At 48.1% G+C, this 20,362-nt stretch overlaps 2 protein-coding genes across 3 annotated transcripts in view; both read right to left on the bottom strand.

Moving 5' to 3' along the window:
• The window catches only part of GAB3 (GRB2 associated binding protein 3), a 49,286-nt gene extending 46,093 nt beyond the window's left edge, over positions 1–3,193 (bottom strand). Inside the window, exon 1 of one of the 2 annotated variants that reach the window (XR_013538805.1) lies at positions 3,041–3,193. Coding sequence is in view for 1 of the 2 variants with exons in the window: in XM_020784316.3 (XP_020639975.2) it covers positions 3,041–3,112 (72 nt within the window). In the remaining variant the exon portion in view is untranslated. The remainder of the gene's footprint in view (positions 1–3,040) is intronic. The other variant, XM_020784316.3, reaches the window with a different exon arrangement.
• Positions 3,194–15,265: 12,072 nt separating this feature from the next.
• LOC140702272 (uncharacterized) lies at positions 15,266–20,068 on the bottom strand. The gene is made up of 8 exons (XM_078380820.1): positions 19,996–20,068; positions 19,661–19,827; positions 19,388–19,470; positions 18,764–18,826; positions 18,198–18,276; positions 17,532–17,581; positions 17,359–17,440; positions 15,266–16,658 (listed from the first exon to the last, which is right to left on the bottom strand). Exons 1-8 carry the CDS (start codon positions 20,066–20,068, stop codon positions 16,626–16,628), a joined length of 630 nt encoding a protein of 209 aa, XP_078236946.1. The 3' UTR covers positions 15,266–16,625.
• Positions 20,069–20,362: the final 294 nt, after the last annotated feature.

Below are 20,362 nucleotides of genomic sequence, written 5' to 3'. Positions count from 1 at the left end.
CACATACTAGAGGGTGAGACGCATGAGAGGGAAGAAGGACCCACTGCTGAGTAAACCCGGTTTGCCTCCTGCCGTGCTTTGCCCAAACAAAACACTTCAGAGTCCCGCGTCCTTTTCCAGGAGGAGGCTTCGCACATTTTCTTTACCTATCTATTTGCGTCCGGAAAGCAGCCCCGCAACGGCTGTTTGTGAATTTCGCACCCCAAAAGAGGCCCACGGGATGTCAACAGAAGTAAGATCCGAAGACGCCACAGACTGCTATTTATACGCAGCTCCCTGGAGACAGGCTGAAACGGTTATTTAAAGTTAGCGGGCAAACCGGAGCCGAAGGAAACACAGAGGCATCCTGAGCTAATCCTGAGGAGATGACAAAGGACCTGCTCAGAAAGCATAGCAAAACATCTTAGAAACGACCTCTCTCTCTTTTTTTGTCCTTTTGCTCCACGGACTGCAGGCTGCTCGATCGGAGGCAACTGAGTGTTGTCATATTTGGCACATGATCCTACACACGCCTGGACGGGCGGACGGGCAAGGGACTGGGTGGAGGACCTTAACCGGTGAGGTCAGCAGGGATTGAAACACAGGAAGTACAAACACTGGCCATCACCTTCACCGGGGCTGCTCACACACCGCAGCTGTGGGGTCACACAGGCGCTCTTGCTTCGAGGGGCCGATGGACCCACCAAGTACAACAGAAAGCCCTTGTCTCTATTTGAGCCACAGAACGCCAAGTTGAACTTCTTGATGAATTCTTATCCAGTGCTTTCATACTTGCGGAACCCGCCTTATCTTTACGGAGCCACAAGACTCGCGGGTCGTTGCTGTTGCAACCCACGAGGGGGTTAAAATAGAAAGGTCCCGTTCTCTGCCATCCCACCCCCACACATGCTTCTGCTTTCCTTTCCCAGGCAGAGGAGGGGGGGGAGAGAAGCCATGGCCCTTCCTCTGGGCAAGAGGGAGGACAAGCAAGCCAGAGAAGGAGCGGAACAGGAAAAAAAAAGAGAGGGGATTTCAGATCACAACGCGTCCTTCACGGGACACCAAGACAGGACTATATATATATGAATGCTTCTGGTTTTTTTCTTTTCTGATGATGGAAATTCAGTCCAGGAGGCGAAAGATGAAATAAGTGCAAAATAAATAAATAAATAAATAAAAGGTCTTCTGATTCACACTGAGCTTTGGAAAAGTTAGTTCTTGACTACAACTCCCAGAACCCCCGCTGGCAGCAAGGTGGCTAGGGGAAACTGGGAGTTGTAGTCCCCCATTTCCAAGCTCGTGACTAGACCTAGAAACCCCTTGGATTTATTATACCCGCCAAAGCTAGGGAAGCAGAGCTGCTCTACCGGCAGTCCCAACAACCTGGGGGGGGGGGGGGGGAGAGGGGAATCCGGTCACCTGCTCCACGCCTTATGAAAGTAGCTGTGCAGACAGCCATCTCTGCCTCTCCCTCCCCCCCCATCAGATTTACAGCCTCCCTGAATCTAGACTGGACAAACCCGGAGGAGAGGAGGGGGAAGGCGGGTCACCAAAGAGGGAAGGCCCAGTTGGGTAGTGGGGCAGAGCGAGAGTCGCCCCCAAGGGAGGCGTCAGAAAAACGGCTGCCGTTTCAGGCAGGCCAAAGAAACAGCACCCAGGAACTCTGGATTTATTGACTGATTGATTTGGGGGCCCTGTCATCCAAAAAAAGTAATTCCTCTCTAGCTTGGGGGCTTTCCTTCTCCCACCCGGTACCTAACATTATGGCAGTGCAGCTGGATCCTTTGAGATCCCACCGTTTATTTCAAACCCTGGGGAGGGCTTCTGAATTTGGGGAGGGGGGCCCCTCTCCCGCCCTCTCTGCCACTGGGGTTGTGGATCTGTGCCTCCCCCCAAACACACACACATCAAGTCCTCCTTGCCCGGGACTCCTTGTAAACCCTGAACGGAGAGAGCAGGCCAGGGGCTTAGAAAAGGGTGGGCGGTTTTCACACCCTAAAGGCTGGAGGATGGCCAGCTGAGTCCATGGAGGGGGCAGAACCCCCCACTGGGTGGCAGATCTCCCACTGGGGGGGGTGGTGTCTCGGTGATCTCTTGCAGAAATGTTTCCCTCCCCGGGGCTTGCTGGTCCAAGCAAGGACTTCCTCCTCCTTTCCAAGCTCAAGGGCTCAGGAGGACCCCCGCCCAGCAACCCCCCCCCCAAAGGATGCTCTGGCCAAGGGTCAGGCGTGCGTGACCTGGGAGAGGCTCCACTGCCCGCAACAGAGCCGGTGGTGCCTCCCCCGCCCGCCCTACACACACCCAGCGTTGCCGTGCGCGTCCCTGGGGGGAGTGGGGGGGTTGTCGCCTCCTCCTGTTGTTGTTTTTGTTCAGAAGTTCCTCCGCAAGTCCCGAAGTCAAAACACGAGGCGTTTGAAAGCCGGTTGCATAAAAGAACACAAAACACACAGCAGCCACCCCATCCACTGAAACGGAAAATGCGTTTTTTTTTCCTCCCATCGCCGACCCAACACCCCCCCCCCAAGTACAGCTTGCATAAGCGCCAACGCCAACCCAAAACTGAAATTATAAGAGGTATTGGAGGGGGGGAGACTCAATGGGGAGAGGGTCGGAGGAGGGGAGTCAGGCATATTAAAAAAAACCACACACACACACACACCCAGGACCACCACCCCCACAATAAACTCTAGAATAGGGTGCGCCTCGGGCAGCTCCGTGCAGGGAGGGGGCAGGGAAGCATCCTTTTATATGCATTTAAGACGTACTGTATTCTCCCCCCCCCCATTCTCGAAAGAAAAAAAAACGCTTGGGGTGGCCTGGAACTGGGGTGGGGGGGGGGAAAAGAGACCCGGCGCGCCCGCAACCGCCCCGCGCGCGTGCGGAGGCTGATCGCGCCCCCGGACCGATTCCAAGCAAACGCGCGAGAGAAACAATTCTCCAAATAAATAAATAAATAAATAAATAAATAAAATAAAGGGTTGGGGCGTAAATAATTCTGATTGTTATTGGGTTCCCCCCCCGCTTAAAAAATAAACAAACAAACATTGCCCGGGAAACTTACGTATCTCTTGAGCTTCTTCTCGGGGGGCGACTTGATGAGCCAGCCCGTGCAGACGACGTGCCCCGCGCTCATCTTCGGGCGGACCCCCCCACCCCACCCCGAAGCCGCCGCAAGAGGGCCCCCCACCCCCAACTATCACTAGGAGCACCAGCAGCAGCAGGAGGAGAAGGAGCCCGGGGAACGCCCGCCGACTCCACGAGGATCCAGGCGGGCGGGCGGCGAAGCAAGGGAATGGGGGGGGACGAGGCACCGATGGAGGGGTTCCAGAGCTGGCCGGGCGGGGGGGGGCTGGAGTGGGGGGGTGACCCTTGCAGCCCCAGCCGCTCCCCCTCCCTTTCTTCCTCCTTCTCCGCAGCTGAGCGGGCGCTTGGCCAAGGGAGGCGGAAAAGGACGGGGCGTCGCGATCGGCTCCTGCCTTCCTCCCTCCCTTCCTTCCTCCTCCTCCTCCTCCTCCTTTGCAGGCGAGGTCCCGGTCCCGATCCGGGAGGGGGCTGGGGGGAGGCTGGGGCTGCTGCTGCTGGTGGCGCCGCCGCCGCCTCCTCCGTTGCAGCTCAAGGAGGAAGCGATGACATTGCGGCGGCGGCGGCGGCGCTGAGCACAATGCGAGCCCCGGCGGGGAGGGAGGGACGGGGGGGGCGCACGTGATGCCGGGCCAGGGCCGGGCCTGGGGACCAAAACAAGCCCATGCTGCCACCCCCCCTCCCTGCCACCCTCCTCCTCCTCCTCCTCCTCCTGGGGGGGCTGATCTTTCGCCTTCCCGGCCCATCAAGATCCACTACAGCCTGTAAATTCCAAAGAGGAATGAGATGGAGCTACCGGTGCTCTCCCTAACACTGTTGGTAACTTTTCCACGCCTTCCCCCCCCCACGAGTGGTGGGAGATGCAGACCATGGGGGGGGAAGAGAGAGAGCAAGCCAGGCCCTCCACCAGCAAGGTTTTGGCCCCCCCTTGGCTGGGACCCCCGCTCTCCCCCCTTCTCCAAGTCAAAAACCGGGGCTGATGCCCCCTCTAGCCCCTGCCAGGCCCTTTGTGCTGCCCTAAGATCAGTGGGGCTTCATCGAACTACAGATAGGATAGAATAAATGGTACTCATGTGCTGCCAGCTGCTGGACAGCTCTGTGGTTGAAGCCTCTGGTTGGGGGGGGGGGTCCGATTCCCCTCTGTGCCTCCTTCAGAAGGGCTGGACAAGAGGATCCAAAGGGCCTCTTCCAGCCCTGCAGTTTTAAAGCTATAGAAATCAATGCCGACTTAGGGTGACCCCTTTTCAGCCTTTTCTAAGGTAGAGAATCCTCAGAAGAAGTGGTTTCTCCTTCCCTTCTTTCTGGGGATGCCCTGGGGTGGCGCAGCTGGCCCCAGGTTCCCTGGGCTGGTTCTACTCACAGGAAGGCACCGTGGGGGGATTCCAATGCCCAACCTCCAGCTCCTCTGAAACCACTGAGCAATCTAGTCAGACTAAGGGAGAAGTTTTTTAAAAAAAAAAAAAAACTTCAGAGTGGGCTGCCTGATATCCACATGGAGGAAAGGAAAGAAAAGAAAAACCAGCATGTGATAATGCATGGAAAAGTTACAAACAAAGCAAGCTTGTGAGTCCTCCAGAACAGTTCATGAGGCAAAAGTGTAACAACATTTGGAGGAGTAGGAAGGAAGGAAGAATTCTAAGAACTCTGTAAAACTTACTGGTTGCCATTGTGCTCAGAAACCTGCTATTGGTAAACCGAAATGCAGATGGCAGTTCCAAAATGTTGGCCCCAAATCCAATGGGAAACAAGGTGTCAGGGCACCATTTCCCATCTATGTCCTCCCTCCAGTGGTTCCCATCCTTGAGTCCCCAGATGTTCTTGGACTACAACTCCCAGAAATCCTGGCCAGCACAGCGAGTGGTGAAGGCTTCTGGGAGTTGTAGTTCAAGAACATCTGGAGACCCAAGGTTGGGAACCACTGATTTGTAGCAGAGACAAAAGACTTGCAAACTCCAGTTTGGAGCCCTCTTTTTTCATCACCAGGGACTGGATCATCTTTTTTGGATTGCGGATGAAAAACTAGGATAAACCTCCTTTCCTTTTTTTTATTTTAATCTGCAAGATCACCCCTTTTGGGATTCGAAGCAAAGATGATGAAAATCCCCCTTTTTCAGACTACAGCAAAAGTCAGCTTCTGCGCCCCTAGCTTGCATGCATGGCAGCAGGTGCGGGATGGGGTTAGAGAGGGAAGTTAAATGCAAAAGAGAACAACCGTAGTGTTCAAGGACCCGGTTGTGCGTGTCACCAAACAAGGAAATGCATTGCCAAAAGAAAGGGTGTTAAGAAAAAACGAGGACACTGTTTGCATATGCTTTGAATAAGCTAACTAATATGCATTTTTGCACATTTGGAAAGAAGTGGATGGGTGTGTTATCTGCCATCAAGTCGGTTCTAGTTTACGATGGCATTACAAAGGATCCCCAGAAAGACCTTTCATTAACAGCCTTCTCAAGAAAGCTGTGGTTGCTTTAGTGAGTTAATTCATCTCATGTTTAACGTTCTTCTTTTCCTACTGCCTCCAACTTTACCTGTCATTGTGGTCTTTTCTAGTAAGTATTGTTTTCTCGTGATATTGCATGATCTGGTGTTCCCAGTGTGGCGTAGTGGATAGAGTGATGGACTAGGACTTTGGAGAACAGGGTTCAAATCTCTTCTAAGTTACAGAAGGAGCGGAATTGCTCAAGCCACTCCTTAAACATCTCCCCTTGAAAACCACTATAAGTCAGCTCTGACTTGACAACACAGAACAAACACCACCACCACAACTTCAGTGTTGACATTTTAGTTTCTAGTGACAGCTTAAATGTGATTTGCTCTAGAACCCTCTTATTTGTTGATGTCGTTGCCTCTGCTGGCAGTCAATGGTATTTGTAAAACTCTGTCTTTGAAGGAAATAAAAGAGACAAGAAAAGATGATCATGTGTAAGGATGTGTCACTGGAGATCAACACCAAGATTGTCCACCCTCTTGTATTTACAGTCACCATGTAAGGGTGTGAAAGCTGGACAGTGAAGAAAGCAGACAGGAAAAGAAAATAGATTTGTTTGAAATGTGGTGTTGGTGGACAACAAGTGGGTCCTAGATGAAATCAAGCCTGAACTGTTGAGGGCAGGACATTTCACAGGGTTGCTATAAGTTGAGGGCAATTTAATGGCATGGAACAACAGTTATTTCAACACCACATTTTTATTGACTGATTTTTTCCCTTATCAACTTTCTTCATTGCCCACTCTGCACAGCCATGCACAGTAATCAGGGACACCACAGTCAGAATGAGCTTAACCTTAATCTGCAAAGACATGTCCTAACTCTCAGAGATCCTTTCTGGTTCCTGCCCTTCTGAGACTTCACTCTTTTTCTCGTGTTTTGGCTGCAGTCTCCAGCTTGACTGATGATTGCACCAACGAACAGAAAATATTTTAATTTCTCCTTGGTCAGCATTAAAGTTATGTACCTCTTCTGTAGTCATGACTTTTCTCTTATTATTCAGCTGCAATCCTATTTTTGTATTCCTTCACACTTTATCTCAAGCTGTTTCATCTCATTGAGGTTTTCTGTTGGTAATACGGTGTCATCCATGTGTCTTAAATTATTGATGTTTCATCCATCCGTTTTAATTTCCTCCTTCGTCAGAATCTAATCCAGCCTTTTATCTGATAGGTTCCATATATCATGTGTAATGTATCCTTGTGTGACAACTCTGCCAGTGGGAAATGATTCTGATTCTTTGTATTCTATTCTTACAGTGGCTTTTTGTCCATAGGATAGGCTAAGCATCAGAACATCAAAACACCAAATCACTAGGTTCAATGTCTGGTCAGTTTCAGCCCTGGCTGGGTATCTCCCTCCTTTGCAAGCCTAGTCAGTTTAAGGCCTGGCTCTGGGTCTTTCTCCTTCCAAGCCCCACTTGGTGTCTGCCTATCTCAGTGTCCTTGTGCCAGGCTGTAGGAAAAGCTCTAATTTTCCCTATCTGTCATTCTGTTCTAGCACTATTTAAAATAGCAAGAAATAACAATCCATTAAAAAAAATCCCATCAGACAGCCAGTCACTAAATAAAAGCCTGACTGAAGAGAAAGGTGTTCAACTGCTTGCGGAAGGACAGCAAAGACTGGCCTCCAGTGGGAGGGAGTTCCAGAGTCTGGGAGCAATGGCAGAGAAGGCCCTCCCATGTGTGCCTGCCAAGTGCACCTGTGAAGGTGGTGGAACCAAGAGAAACATCTCCCCTGATTATCTTAACACCCAGGCAGGCATGGAAGTGATCGTGAGAAAGCAATAAATCTGTCCCAACACTCTGACATGCCTATATAGGTAAAGGTAAAGGTTCCCCTTGACAATTTTTGTCCAGTCGTGTCCGACCCTAGGGGGCGGCGCTCATCCCGCTCTTCAAGCCATAGAGCCAGAGTTTTGTCCAAAGACAATCTTTCCGTGGTCACATGGCCAGTGTGATTTAGACACGGAACGCTGCCTATATATATACACACAAATAAAGCATTTTCATTATGAACTTTAGGGGAGGAGGAAAAAAAATCTCATTGTGATGAAAGAGGCCAGGGGGGCGGAAGAACTGAAAGCCTTCCCTTGGTAGCGAGAGCCAAAGCCGAAAATATGATGACAAGTCATGGGAAGCCCGCCCTTCTGTGCTCATGCTGGGGCCATGTGCCCCATTTATTCAGCAAAATGTGAATGCACCCCGACAATATTCTCCCAGCAAGAAAAACAACACTGTGCTATATTTGGGAGGGGGGGAGAGAGAAGTCAGGGGAAGAACAGTGCACGATACATGTTCCAGCTGTCTCTGACACCCACAACTCCGCCTCCTCCGACAGACTAAATATTCTCGGGCTTACCAGTTGGAAGAAGGGGAATGAATACCAAAAGAGAAAATTTTGGCAGCCTCTTTTGTCTCTCCTCTGCAAAATGCGCCGCCTCTACAGACTTTGGGAGATCTAATGAAAGAAAGTGCCTGATTTCCCACAGAGGTGGGAAGTGGGAGTGGATCCCCCCCACCCCAGCCTTCTGCAGCCTTTGAGAAATCAAAGGAACATGCCCCTCATGTTCAGACATCCCTGTCTCTCGGCTCAGCTGCTGATGCATGGCTTGTATTCCCCTCTGCTAGGGAGGAGGCAGGCGGGCATCCTTCTGCCCCTCATGCCCCGCGTCGCAATGCTGGAAGGCGAAGGCACTGCAAACTATGGGTTGGGAAAAGCTGACGGGGGTTTCTCTGACTACAGGTTGGCTGCGAGGACCTGTGCAGTGCCCTCTCCGAGCAGGAAAGAGGGGGCAAATCAAAACATGGGTGCATGCATGCTGAATCAGCTGAACACCGCATTCTAGGTCACCGTCTTTTTTCCAGACAGCGGTGCCACCCTGTAAGCAGAGAACCATTTGGGGCACAGGGATAAATGCATGAAATACTGTAAATCTTATTGTCCTGTGCTATGATGATGTTCAGGCCGGAAGTGGGATGTCGTTCTGCACCCCAGAGAGCAACTGGCTCCAATCAGGTCTGAGAAAATCAGGTCCAAGGAAGCTGGTTTATTTTAAGTCAGACCCTTGGTCTGTTTACTCCAGTGTCGTCAATACTGGGGGTTCTTTAGTATTTGGGTCACAAAGTTCTCCCAACCCACTGGGAGATGCCGAGGACTGAACCTTCTATGCAGAAAGCATGTGTCCCACCACTAAGCCACGCCCCCTCAACCTGACAGGGGGCATCTGTACTGTGGCTTGCAAGCTTCCTTCTTCTTCAGAAGAAGAGAGGGCTGACAGCCAGAGTGGGGAACAACCTTTTCCGCCCACGTTTCAGAGGCTTGCTGCCAAGGTTCAGTGGGGCGAAAGGCGAAAGGGTGGGACCAAAGAACATTCCAGTGTGTTTTAGCTCAAACTCCCATGGCTGAAACTGAAAACCTAGGACAGGCTTTTTTAGAATAGGGAAGAACCTGCGCTGAAGCTGGGAAGCCACCCAACCATGGTGTCATTGGGAAAGGGGTGTAGCCATCTTGAGAACCCCACAGAGAGTTGGACTGGAATGTCTGGCAGACGAGGTTGCCCCGGTCTTGTATTTTGGCCTGAAGTCGAGCATTCCTGCATCTTTTCGTAAGCGCACGCTGGATGCGCTGCCAGTGCTGACGCGCGAGATCTATGGATTGCAGAGCTCCCTGAAGTGGGCTTCCAGACCAGGGCTCAAGAGCTTGCCAGCACAGGCTTGATGCTCAAGGAGATCGCTGGAATTTCAGGGGGGCTGTAGCATCTTCACCACAGCATCTGGAGTCGTTCTCAGTCATGGCGCCTCCTCTGTTGACACCACTGGTTCCTTAGCTTCTGTCTGGAGCAAGAAGTGATGGGTCTCCCCCTGAATCTTAGCTCTTTATTATTTTAATGTAAAGAGGCAGGCAGGCTGTGTACATGAATTATGTCGATATACCACTAAGTAGCTTTGCCCTCCCTCTCCCCTCTAGAAAACAAAATCCTCCAGACCCTTGTTGATTACAGCTGATTGGATGGCCAATTCAGACCGAGCTTCTCTTGCTGTCACCATAAATATATTGGGCTTGGGGAAATATTGACTATATCAGATTGTTCTCCCCTACTGGGGTTAGCAGGGGAGAAAAAAACATTATGTCAAGGTGGTGGTCAACAGAGACAGGCTAGGGGCTAAAACATTTTGGTTCCTCCATGTATGGAATCCAAGTGGCAGCTGAATCTTTAGGGGGGAAACTATACATGTTTGATTTTGACTTCCCCTGTGCTGTGAGCAAACAGAATCCTGCTCAGTTAAGGATCAGAGAGTTGGGGAGGGGGGGGACAGAAACATCATTCCTTCTAGTTCTGGCCCTCGGTCCTGAGTGCCACTATTGATGTTTCCAAAACAGCAGCCCCCACCTCTAGATTGATGTCAGCAGGCTCAAGAGAACCTGGAGCTTTGCAGAGGTGCAAACATTGATAGAAAGCCATGGTTCATGGATGGAAACACAAAACAAGACACCCCCTCTTTTTTTTTGCTGTCCAAGATGAGAAGAGGTGAGATCTTCTGTATCATGTGCTGAAATGGGTTGGGAAGCTTGATCCACTCGACTTGGTTCTGGGGGCCACAGTTTGCTGGTCTGCCCCAGGCGGCAAAACGCCTTGGCTCACCTTTCTCAAGAGCATTCGAGACACCAAAATATGAGAAATGTAGAAGGCAGAAGAAAGGCATGACTAACTCCGAGAGGCATAGTTCTGCCAGCACCCGTCTCGTGCCTTTGTTTTTGGTTTTTTGTTTTGTTTTTAACACCCTCACCACTCTCCTTACGAGAGCAACCGTTTGAGTAAGACCAAGGAGGTTTCTACTCTGGTTTTGCTTTCCTTTTAATTTCACTGGACCAACTTTTCTGGGCAATGCGGTGGGCAGATTTATCTGCTATTGAGGCATCCCAAAGTTGGAACTCGTCAAGATGTAGGGTTGCAGGGACGCTTTGCAAGCCCTAAAGGCGTCGAGGGGCAAGAGCCGTTTGCAAGGGGGTGGAAGGTGGAGAAATCCCGGCACCATTGACAAGAGAGGGCAAGAGAAGAAGCTTTGTCGATTCTTAAATCCTTTCCCTTCCCACCGTTTCTCTCCACCCTGCAATCTTATTTCCCAGTTGCTTGGACTTGAAATGTAGAAAACAAAGGCCCCAAATCTCTGTGGGGGAGGTTATGGGAGAAGAGAAGAAAGGGGCCTATTAAGAACTTCCTTTAAGTTTGGTATTTTCTATTTCCATCTGGCATTAAGGAGAAGCAGGAACAAATTGGATCAGTCAGATCAGAGACAGGGAACTCTGGAGGGTGGGCTTGTACAGATCCTAGAACACCCAGCCAGCATGGCCAAGGCTTATGTTTATTGGGATATTCTAGGATCTGTAGTTTCAGTAAGGTGCCTTTTTTGAAAACGTGAACCGTGACTTCATCTGCCACCCTTCTCTGAGTTCCCTGTTCCCTCTGAGCTTAACTGCAGTCATCACAGAAACTGAAGAGAAATGAAGGATCCCGGGGACAAAGTGCTGTGGGTGACCTATGCTATAATGCAACTGTGTGAGGACAACTTGTTCTTGAATAGGCAGTTAAGAGCTGTTAGTTGTACAAAGGACCTGCTCCTAGTCCCGAATGGGCAGCATTTCCAGAACTGGTTTATTGCGGTGAATCAACCCAGCCGCCTGCCATTTTTGGACTCTCCATGTGGACTGCCACGAGGAATGCCCTTATGTCTCCAAACTTATCACGACACCTGTGTGTGTGTTTGTGTGTGTGTCAGACCTGATCTGGATTAAGATGGATTCAATCCAAATTGGAGGGCCCTATTTAATTCAATTTGTCTTGGAATAAAAATGTCTGTTTGTATCTATGGAAGCTTCCCCCCGCCCCAAAGCATGGAGGATCTGATCCCTGTTGGGATAACATGGTAGGGAAGGGGTTATGAGCCCCATACACCCATATTCAGTAGGGACTTGATTGAGATGGAGACCAGCTGCATCAAGTATTTATTATATATAATATTTTGCATACTTTGAATACCGGTGGTCTAGCTAGGGGGCTTTCATAGGTAAGGTTCATAAACACAGCTCAAAATGGTTTCTTAAACGATCTAAGAAAACAGAGCCAAGGCAGGAATGGATCATGATAATTCTTGTTGCTAAGTGCAGATGTTCATAGCATGGTTGCCATCTAGCGGGAATGTTGAGTAATAAAGCCGACCAAACTTCTCCACCACATTTAGATTTCATGGAACCTCACCTGGTCCAGGGGTTGTCAAAAAATTTGCAGATGGTGTTGGCCTGCAGTGTCCATCAGCCATGCCCAGCATAGCCCACAAGCTCTGGAAAGCCATCATGGGCATTATCAAGAGTCAAGAAATATCTTGGGAGAATATAGATTGCAATAGTGGGAAATAGTTTAAAATGTTGAGAGACAGAGGTCAAGGGAAGAGTAAAGCCCTTCTCCTAATATAGGCACTAGCTGAAAGAACTGCTAGGTAGCTCAGTGGTTTTGGCTGCAGAACCAGTGGTTGCAAGTTCGATTCCCCCGCTGTGCCTCCTTTGCAGGGCTTGATGATCCATAGGGTCCTTTCTGGCTCTGCACTTCTAAGACTTCAAGTAAACCTGCTATATTTTTGCACAAGAAAGACCAGCATAAGCAGTGAGGGCTTTTTTTTTTAATTTCTTACTGATTTACTTCTTCACATATTGGTTGGTCTTAGTGTATTATGTAGTTTTTTTAGTTTCAAATATTTTAAAATGCAATCCTCCACTGGCTCCGGTTACTATTATGTGTTGGTGCTTGCACTTCCAAGAATGCTTAAATTTGGGCCTTAAATTAGATGGGGCTGCTGAAGTTGGAGTAACCCCCCCTTCCCTCAACCTCCATGAGGGTGCCATGAAGGCAGTTGCCTCAGAGAGCGGCCATTTTGATTTCCAACCGCACTCTTCATTTGAATGGCCTTCAGTTAAACTGAATTCTCTTGAAGTGAAGGGTATTCATTGCATTGTGGGAAATTTAAACAGTCTTCTTTCCTCTGAGGGAAAAGAAGCTTCATGTTTTACTCCTCTTAACCTAGACCAGGGGAAGGTCCTTAATCTTCCCCTGAGCTCCATTTCTCAGCATTTTAAACTAATTTCCAGTATTTTAATACATTTTCTTCCATTTAGTTCTGAGAGTTCTTTTACTTCCTCTCAGAGATTTTTCTTGACTCCTGATAATGCCCATGATGGCTTTATGTTCATGGCTCTGTGATACTAGCAGTTTTGTTTCTGGTACTCTCTACTACTCTTTTATAATTTTTATTTTAATTGTCCTCTGTTTATTTTTTGGCTTGCTTTCACTCAACCAGACATGTTAACAATGTTGGAAGAAACATGACACATTTGTTTCCTTGTTTATTTATTTATAAACAATGTTGGGCTAAATGTGACATTTTTATTTATATTTATTTATTTATTTATTTGCCCTCTAGAGATACATAAATATTTTAAAAACACACACATGCTGAGGCACTGGCAACATTCATAATGACCAACTGCCATTCTTGAGATTTCTCCCCCTCAAGAAACTGCTTTCAGCTCTCCATTATGCATGTGTTTATTGATTTCAAATGTTTTTTACATTGAGACCCAGGTGGCTTACATCACTAAAAGGGCAATATTTAAAAGTTTAAAACAACAACATTGTAGTAGTCCTCTAACTGAAATGGCAAATGCTCCAAGCCTGTTTCAGTGAGAAACACATTTTGCCCCCAAAAAGGAAGATATCGCCATTTAAATAACAAGATGGGGTACATTTGCATTCATTCTGCTGGTCTGGCTGTTGGATTGGGGGGGATGTGTCATCCCCGCATTGTCTTTCATATAGAAATGCTTTTTTTTTTTACCACAACGGTGAGAGCTAGAAACAAGACATTTTGTGCAGAGAAAATCACCCCCCAGCTTAAATGATTAGATAAATTACACCTCAACAGGCCAGGCTGCTTATCCTCCAAAGAAGTTACATTTCTTAATTTTTTTAAACAGGCTGACAGCAGTCTTTATATTATTAAAATAGGAATACATGACATCTTTCTGTGGTAGAGAAGATCATGACCACTGGGTGTTTTTCTGCTCTGTTGCCCAGGTGTTAATTTTGATGGCGCCTCTGGTTTTCTTTCCTCTGCATTTTAAAATCAGATTTCAACTGAAGTACTGTGTAGACTTAAGATTTTTATTTTGCATTGACTTTCTGATACTGACTTCGATAGGAAACAACAAGCAAGGCCAAACCAGAGCAAAGCAAAGAACAAAATATTTAGAAATGAGTATTTTAAGAGAAATTGTTCTAAAATAGAAGCTTAAGTGCCAAGTTTGTGCCCTTTTCCAAAACACAATGCAAAAATATTATGGAATAGTTTATGTCAGAACACTTTCACCTGCAAGGAGCATTTTTAAAATTAAATCTGCTTAAAAAATTAACAATAAACCATACTAAAACATGTAATACAATAGAGTTGAGAACTAAAAAATTAAGACAACTTTTGAAAGGTATTGAAGTGAATGGTCCAGGATGAATAAAATGAAAAGGAAGCTGCTGAAGGCTGGTTTAAGTCTTAATCATAAATATCGTTCGAAAGTGAAGCATTGGAATCAGGAGGGGGGGCTGTATGTATTTTTATAACTGATTGCATAATTGATAAACAGATATCCGTTACCAAAACAAAATCATATGCTTGTTGGTTTATTAGATTCCAGATCTGGCGAGATAATTTCTCCATGAAGGCTAGATTCTATAATCCCGATTTCCAGTTCTCTAAGGAAGCCCAGTGAATAGGTCAGTGAGTTAGGTATCTGGCAGTAAAAGCAGAGGTTGCGAGTTCGATTCCCCACTCTGCCTCCTTGACAGGGGCTGGACTCTGTAATCCATAGGGTCTTTTCTGGCTCTGCAGTTCTAAGTCTTCAAGGAAACATGCTGTATTTTTGCACAAGAAAGAACAGCATAAACCGTGGGGGTTTCTTTATTCCTTACTACTTTATTCTTCACATATTGCTTGGTTTTAGTGTATTATGTATTTTTTAATGTTTCAAATATTTTGAAATGCAGTTCTCTACTGGCTGAGGTTACTATTACAGTATGTGTCAGTGCTTGCACTTCCAAGAATGCTTAAATTTGGGGCTTAAATTAGACGGGGCTGATGGTGCTGTGGTAACCCCATTCCCTCAACTTGCATGATGGTGCCATGAGGCAGTTGCCTCGGAGAGCGGCCATTTTGGTTTCCAACCACACTCTTCATTTGAATGGCCTTCAGTTAAACTGAATTCTCTTGAAGTGAAGGGTATTCATTGCATTGTGGGAAATTTAAACAGTACAGTATCCTTTCCTCTGAGGAAGCCTCTTGTTTTACTCCTCTTAACCTAGACCAGGAGAAGGTCCTTAATCTTCCCCTGAGCTCCGTTTCTCAACATTTTAAACTATTTTCCTGTATTTCAATACATTTTCTTCCATTTTGTTCTGAGAGTTCTTTTATTTCCCCTCAGAGATTTTTCTTGACTCTTGATAATGCCCACCATGGCTTTATGTTCATGGCTCTGTGATACTAGCAGTTTTGTTTCTGGTACTTTCTACAACTCTTTTATAATTTTTATTTTAATTGTCCTCTATTTCTTAGTTTATTTTTTGGCTTTCTTTTATTCACCCAGACATGTTTAACAGTTTTAGAAGAAATATGACACATTTGTTTGCTTATTTATTTATTTAGTCCTATAAACAATGTTGGGCTAAACATGACATATTTATTTATTTGCCCTCTAGAGATACATAAAGTTTAAAAAAAAAAACCACATGCTGAGACACTGGCAACATTCATAAAGACCAACTGCCATTCTTGAGAATTCTTCCCCTCAAGAAACTGTTTTCAGCTCTCCATTATGCATGTATTTATTGATTTCAAATATTTTACGTCGAGACTCAGGTGGCTTACATCACTAAAAGGACAATATTTAAAAGTTAAAAAAAAAAAAAACCAACGTTGTATTCCTGTAACTGAAATGGCAAATGCTCCAAGTCAGTTTCAGTGAGAAACACAACATTTTGCCCAGAAAAATGAAGATTTCCCCATTTGAATAACAAGATTGGGTATATCTGTACTCCTTATGCTGGTTTGGCTGATGGATTCGGGGGGATCTGTCATTCCCACACTCTCTTTCATGTGGAAATGCTTTTTATTTTTTATTTTTACCACAATGGCGAGAGCTGGAAACAAGACATTTTGTGCAGAGAACACTCCCCCCCCCCCAGCTTAAATGATTAGATAAATTACACCTCAACAGTCCAGGCTGCTTATCCTCCAAAGAAGTTACATTTCTTAATTTTTTACCAGGCTGACAGCAGTCTTTATATTATTAAAATAGGAATACATGACATATTTCTGTGGTAGAGAAGGCCATGACCACCAGGTGTTTTGGGTGGCCTTGGGCCAGCTGCACAGTCCCAGGATGCTCCCAGAAGAAGGGAATGGCAAACCATTTCTGAGTACTCTGTACCTAGAAAACCCTAAAAAGGGTCATCATCAGTCAGAATGGACTTGATGGCCAACAATTATTATTATTAAGCAAAGATTCCTACCAGTTTTCCAGTTTGGAGATACAGTCTAGTAGCAAGACACTAAATATAATCAAATCCCTATGATTTAAATCACTATTACTGTCTATAAATAGGGACAGGGGGGCTATCCTAGGGACGCTTGGACAGTTAGCTCAAAGATCCCCATTTCCTTAAAGGCAGATTTCCAAAGTAGAAGAATCTCTGAACAAGACCACTGCATAGAGATACATACAGTATACCCAGCTCCCCACAAGCTTGTCAACATCCTCCTCTGAAACCTCTATACGTACAATATAACTTATTTTAAGTGGAGGTAAATACCCATGACATGATAACAGTCTAAACCATGTTCATCAGTTTGGCTCCTGATCTACTGATGCCTTTGTCCTATGACCCTATAGTAAAGAAAGGTATAATTCCAGTACTTGGAGAGGAGCAGCTTGCTGTCATCTAAGCCCATCCTTGCCTTAAAGTCGCTCCCCCCCCCCGATTATGATAGCTTGCAGGTGACTGCTCTGAAGATCTAGGAAATATTAAAAGCAAAGCAAAGGAAATATTAAAAGCAAAGCAAAGCGTGCTGCTTCAAGCACTCTCTGGGCGATTTACAAGTTAATTATGCAGGCTACACATTGCCCCCCCCCCGCGAGCTGGGTACTCATTTTACCGACCTGCACCACGAGGCGCAGTGTTGTCCACTGATTATCAATGGCTATACTAGTTTTTGAAGAAAGGTAAATATTTAGCAGCAAACTTTCTATGGGGCTTATTGCCATGACTAGTTTTATGGGACATGGGGACAGAAGAGATGGTTTTCTTAGATTATAGTACTTGACATGAAACAAAGGAGTCCCCATTGGGGGGGGCACCCATGGAGCTGCTGTGTGGGAAGGCAGAAAGCGTTGTACCCATTTGTGTCATAGGAGTGGTAGAGCCACGTTCATTTGCCCCCAAGAGCCCCGTTTCCCATGGCCAGACCACCCACTCCCCAATTTCTCTCCTCCATCTCAATGTTTCCTACTCGAAGGAGGCTCAGGAATCCTGCAGGGTTGGATGGCAGCAACATTGAGAAGGAGAAGCCCCAGGAAGCTGGTCCCTCTCTCTCGGGTGCCCTGACTCTGAGCCCACCACCCGAACCACAACGCCAGCCCTTCTGCAGCAAGCTGTGAAGTGAGAGGGAAGGGAGACGTCCCATGGGGAGATGAGAGCATCCTTTCTTCCCTTACCAGGGAGGCTGAAGGTCTCACGTCTGGCTCTTCCTCCTGCTCCTTTTCCTCCTGAGGCTCCTGAACTTCCTCCACAGAGATGCTGAGAGGAGAAGAAAACAGATGAGAAAGCGAAGACTTCAGAGCCCCACGGGGTTTCTGAGGGCATCATGTCTTTCTCTTGCAGGTCTTACCTCTTGAGCTCATACACTGGGACTTCCCGGTCCAAAGTGTGAATCAAACCCTGTAAATTAGAAAGAAGAATGAACAGGATCCGCTGACATTCATCCTTAAGCCCCCGACCCCCCCCCCCCAGTTTCTTTTCTCCAAATGGTGACCCAAATTCTAAATTCGCTCTGCAGAAAGTCGCCTCTCTGTTTAAAAGAAGGGGTGCTTCTTCCTTTAGGCATCCCGAGATTTTGGTCTAGATTTAGAGTGAGTGTAAGGGTGATGGGGGCAAATGGGGTGGAAGAAGCCATGTGAATGAGGTGAAAGGGCTTTCCTTTCCCCCCAAGAGACATGTTTCCAACAGCCAGACCACCCACTCCCCGGTTTCTTTCCTCCATCTCAACGTTTCCTACTCGAAGGAGGCTCAAGAATCCTGCAGGGTTGGATAGCAGCAACATTGAGAAGGAGAAGACCCAGGAAGCCGGTCCCTCTCTGTGGACCCATCTTGGCTCCCCAAACCTTCCAGTCCAGGAGCCATGAATCCGGACCCGATTGCACCTACAGCGTTCAGGGGTGTCCTGACTCTGAGCCCTCCACCCGAACCACAGGGCCGGCCCTTCTGCAGCAAGCTGTAAAGTGAGAGGGAAGGGAGACGTCCCATGGGGAGATGAGAGCATCCTTTCTTCCCTTACCAGGGAGGCTGAAGGTCTCAAGCCTGCCTCTACCTCCTGCTCCTTTTCCTCCTGAGGCTCTTCTTCCTCCACAGAGACACTGAGAGGAGAAGAAGAGAGAACAGATGAGAAACTGAAGGCTTAAGGGCCCCACGGGATGAAACCAGGGTCCGTGCAAATAGCGATGGCTCCTGTTTCCAGAGGTGCTCCACGAAAGCCCCCAGCAGACCATGGAGACTACCCCAACCCTTGTGTCCTCTCCCTCCCCATTTTCTGCTGCTTAGGAGCAATGTGGATTGGGACTGGATTCTCCCTGCGGGAAGGGACCTGGGTTGAGTCCGTCCTTTGCTTCTCTATGGTGTCTTTCAAAACCTTGGCAGCCCACGTGTTAGCCACCTTGATTGTGGCAAAAGGGCCTCGGTTCCATTTTGAGTACTGTCCAGAGTTGGTCCTTACCAAAAAAAAAAATAGTGTTCTAGCACAAATGTGGAGGGGGGTGGCTTGCACAATATTCCCCTGAAAATAAGAGGAGGACGGGCAAGGCGGAAAAGGCAGAGGAAGAGCGGCTGGAGAGACGGCCGGCTTACCTGCTGGAAGGTTCTCCCACGTCTCCCCCACCGCAGGGTAGCCGGAGGCCAAGGGGACCTGGGCTAGAAGAAGAAAAAAGTGTGAGGCATGGGGTGGGTGGCCTCCCTCTGCCTCTTTGGCGCTCAGCTCAGACGTCATTCCTTACAGGCTGGCACTGCTGTGCCTTTTCTTAAATTGGGGAAAAAATATGGCAACACACCCAAAGATGTGCAGGTTCCTCTGACTTCAAGGACGCTTCCAGGAATCTAGCAGAAAGGAACCAGACGGCGGATTAGAAGAGGACATCTTAAAGGGGAACCCCTGCCAGAGAGGACCACCTGCAGGCCAGCCATGGCCAGCCTGGCCCCGTCAGTAAGGGTCCAAGCCACAGGTCCAAGGTAGACTCTCCCTGAAGCCAGGAACTCCACTTCCTCCTCCTGTGCATAGACATATCCTAGCTGTGCCGAAGGTGGACCGAGCGCCAGGGACGGAGCGTGGGGGGGCACAAACCGCTGGGCTTTTCCCAGACACCCCAGTTCTTGCCCGAACGCTGAGGTTCGGGGGACGTCTGGGGAGGTCGAAGGGGCCCAAACCGGCCATCCTTCCTTATTCCCATCCCTGTTCTTGAGCTGAGGAGAGAGTACCTTTCCAGATTTTGAAGGAGCTCCTCCAGAGAGTCCTCGAGATTGAACTTTTTGACGCCAAGGACTTCAATATCTGCAGACACCTGAAAAATCAAGAGGAATGAGCGGGAACGGCCGGCGCTCACCCTGACGCCCAACTCTCTCTTTAGCCCCCAAAGGTGACCCTGCTAGGATTTCCCTCTGGATATGAGCCATCCTGGAGCAGGTTGTGGAATTGCGGGGGGGGGGGGAGTAAAGGGAACGTCCCACTGGGAGAGGAAACGTCCTGCTTACCTCAGATACAGGAGTCCACACTGGACTGCTCTGGGCTTCAGTTGGTGGCTCGAATTCGCTGTGGATGCTGTGAGAAAAGGACAGGAAGGATGAGAAGGGAAGGCACTGTAGCCCCACGGGATGAAACCAGGGCTCCTGCAACTCCTCCTTCAATCCAGGCTCCAGCTCTTGCCCAAAAAGCTGGGAGCAGACCAGAGAGTCAACCCGACCTCCCATCCGTGGCCCACCATTTCCGGACCATCCTGGCCATGGCCTTAGCTCCAGACAGCGAGGACAAGGCGGGGTGTGATTTTGGCCGGCACCACGGACATCCCTGTGCTCAGAAAAGACTGTACCTTTCCAGGCTGGAGGGCAGGTTTCCACGTAGACCCCCAGGCTGCTCCTGCGACTAGTGGGCGGCTCCACCATCAACGAATTCTGGGAATGAAATAAGGAGAAGTGAACCCCGGGTTGGCCTTCTCTGCAGCAAGCAAGCGTTGGAACGGGAGGGAAAACGCCTGTCCCTTCCTTACCCACGAAGGTGAAACCTCGGTTGGCATCAGCAGCTGTGGCTTCTCTGTGGGATGATCTTCAGGGAGGTTGAGATGAGAAGAAAAGAGAACACGTTTTTAAGGGCTCAGAGGGACTGCAAATCACAATCACTTCTACTATGAATAACTTAAACTGATGCAAGCAGTGGGACTGTTTTCTGCCTGCCAGACA

Source organism: Pogona vitticeps, chromosome 11 (assembly GCF_051106095.1).
Source record: "Pogona vitticeps strain Pit_001003342236 chromosome 11, PviZW2.1, whole genome shotgun sequence".
Lineage (NCBI taxonomy): Eukaryota > Metazoa > Chordata > Lepidosauria > Squamata > Agamidae > Pogona > Pogona vitticeps.
Note: the sequence above shows the minus strand (reverse complement) of the source record. Positions and strands in the feature narration are given on the sequence as shown.

What these genes read in the sequence shown, in the direction of transcription:
- LOC140702272 (XM_078380820.1), bottom strand. Translation starts at nt 20,068, where the DNA reads ATGGTGGAGCCGCCCACTAGTCGCAGGAGCAGCCTGGGGGTCTACGTG. An exon ending in TGTGGACTCCTGTATCTGAG is followed by an intron (nt 19,471 to 19,660) that starts GTAAGCAGGACG and finishes TTGATTTTTCAG; the next exon opens with GTGTCTGCAGATATTGAAGT. An exon ending in CTCCTTCAAAATCTGGAAAG is followed by an intron (nt 18,827 to 19,387) that starts GTACTCTCTCCT and finishes TTCTTCTTCTAG; the next exon opens with CCCAGGTCCCCTTGGCCTCC.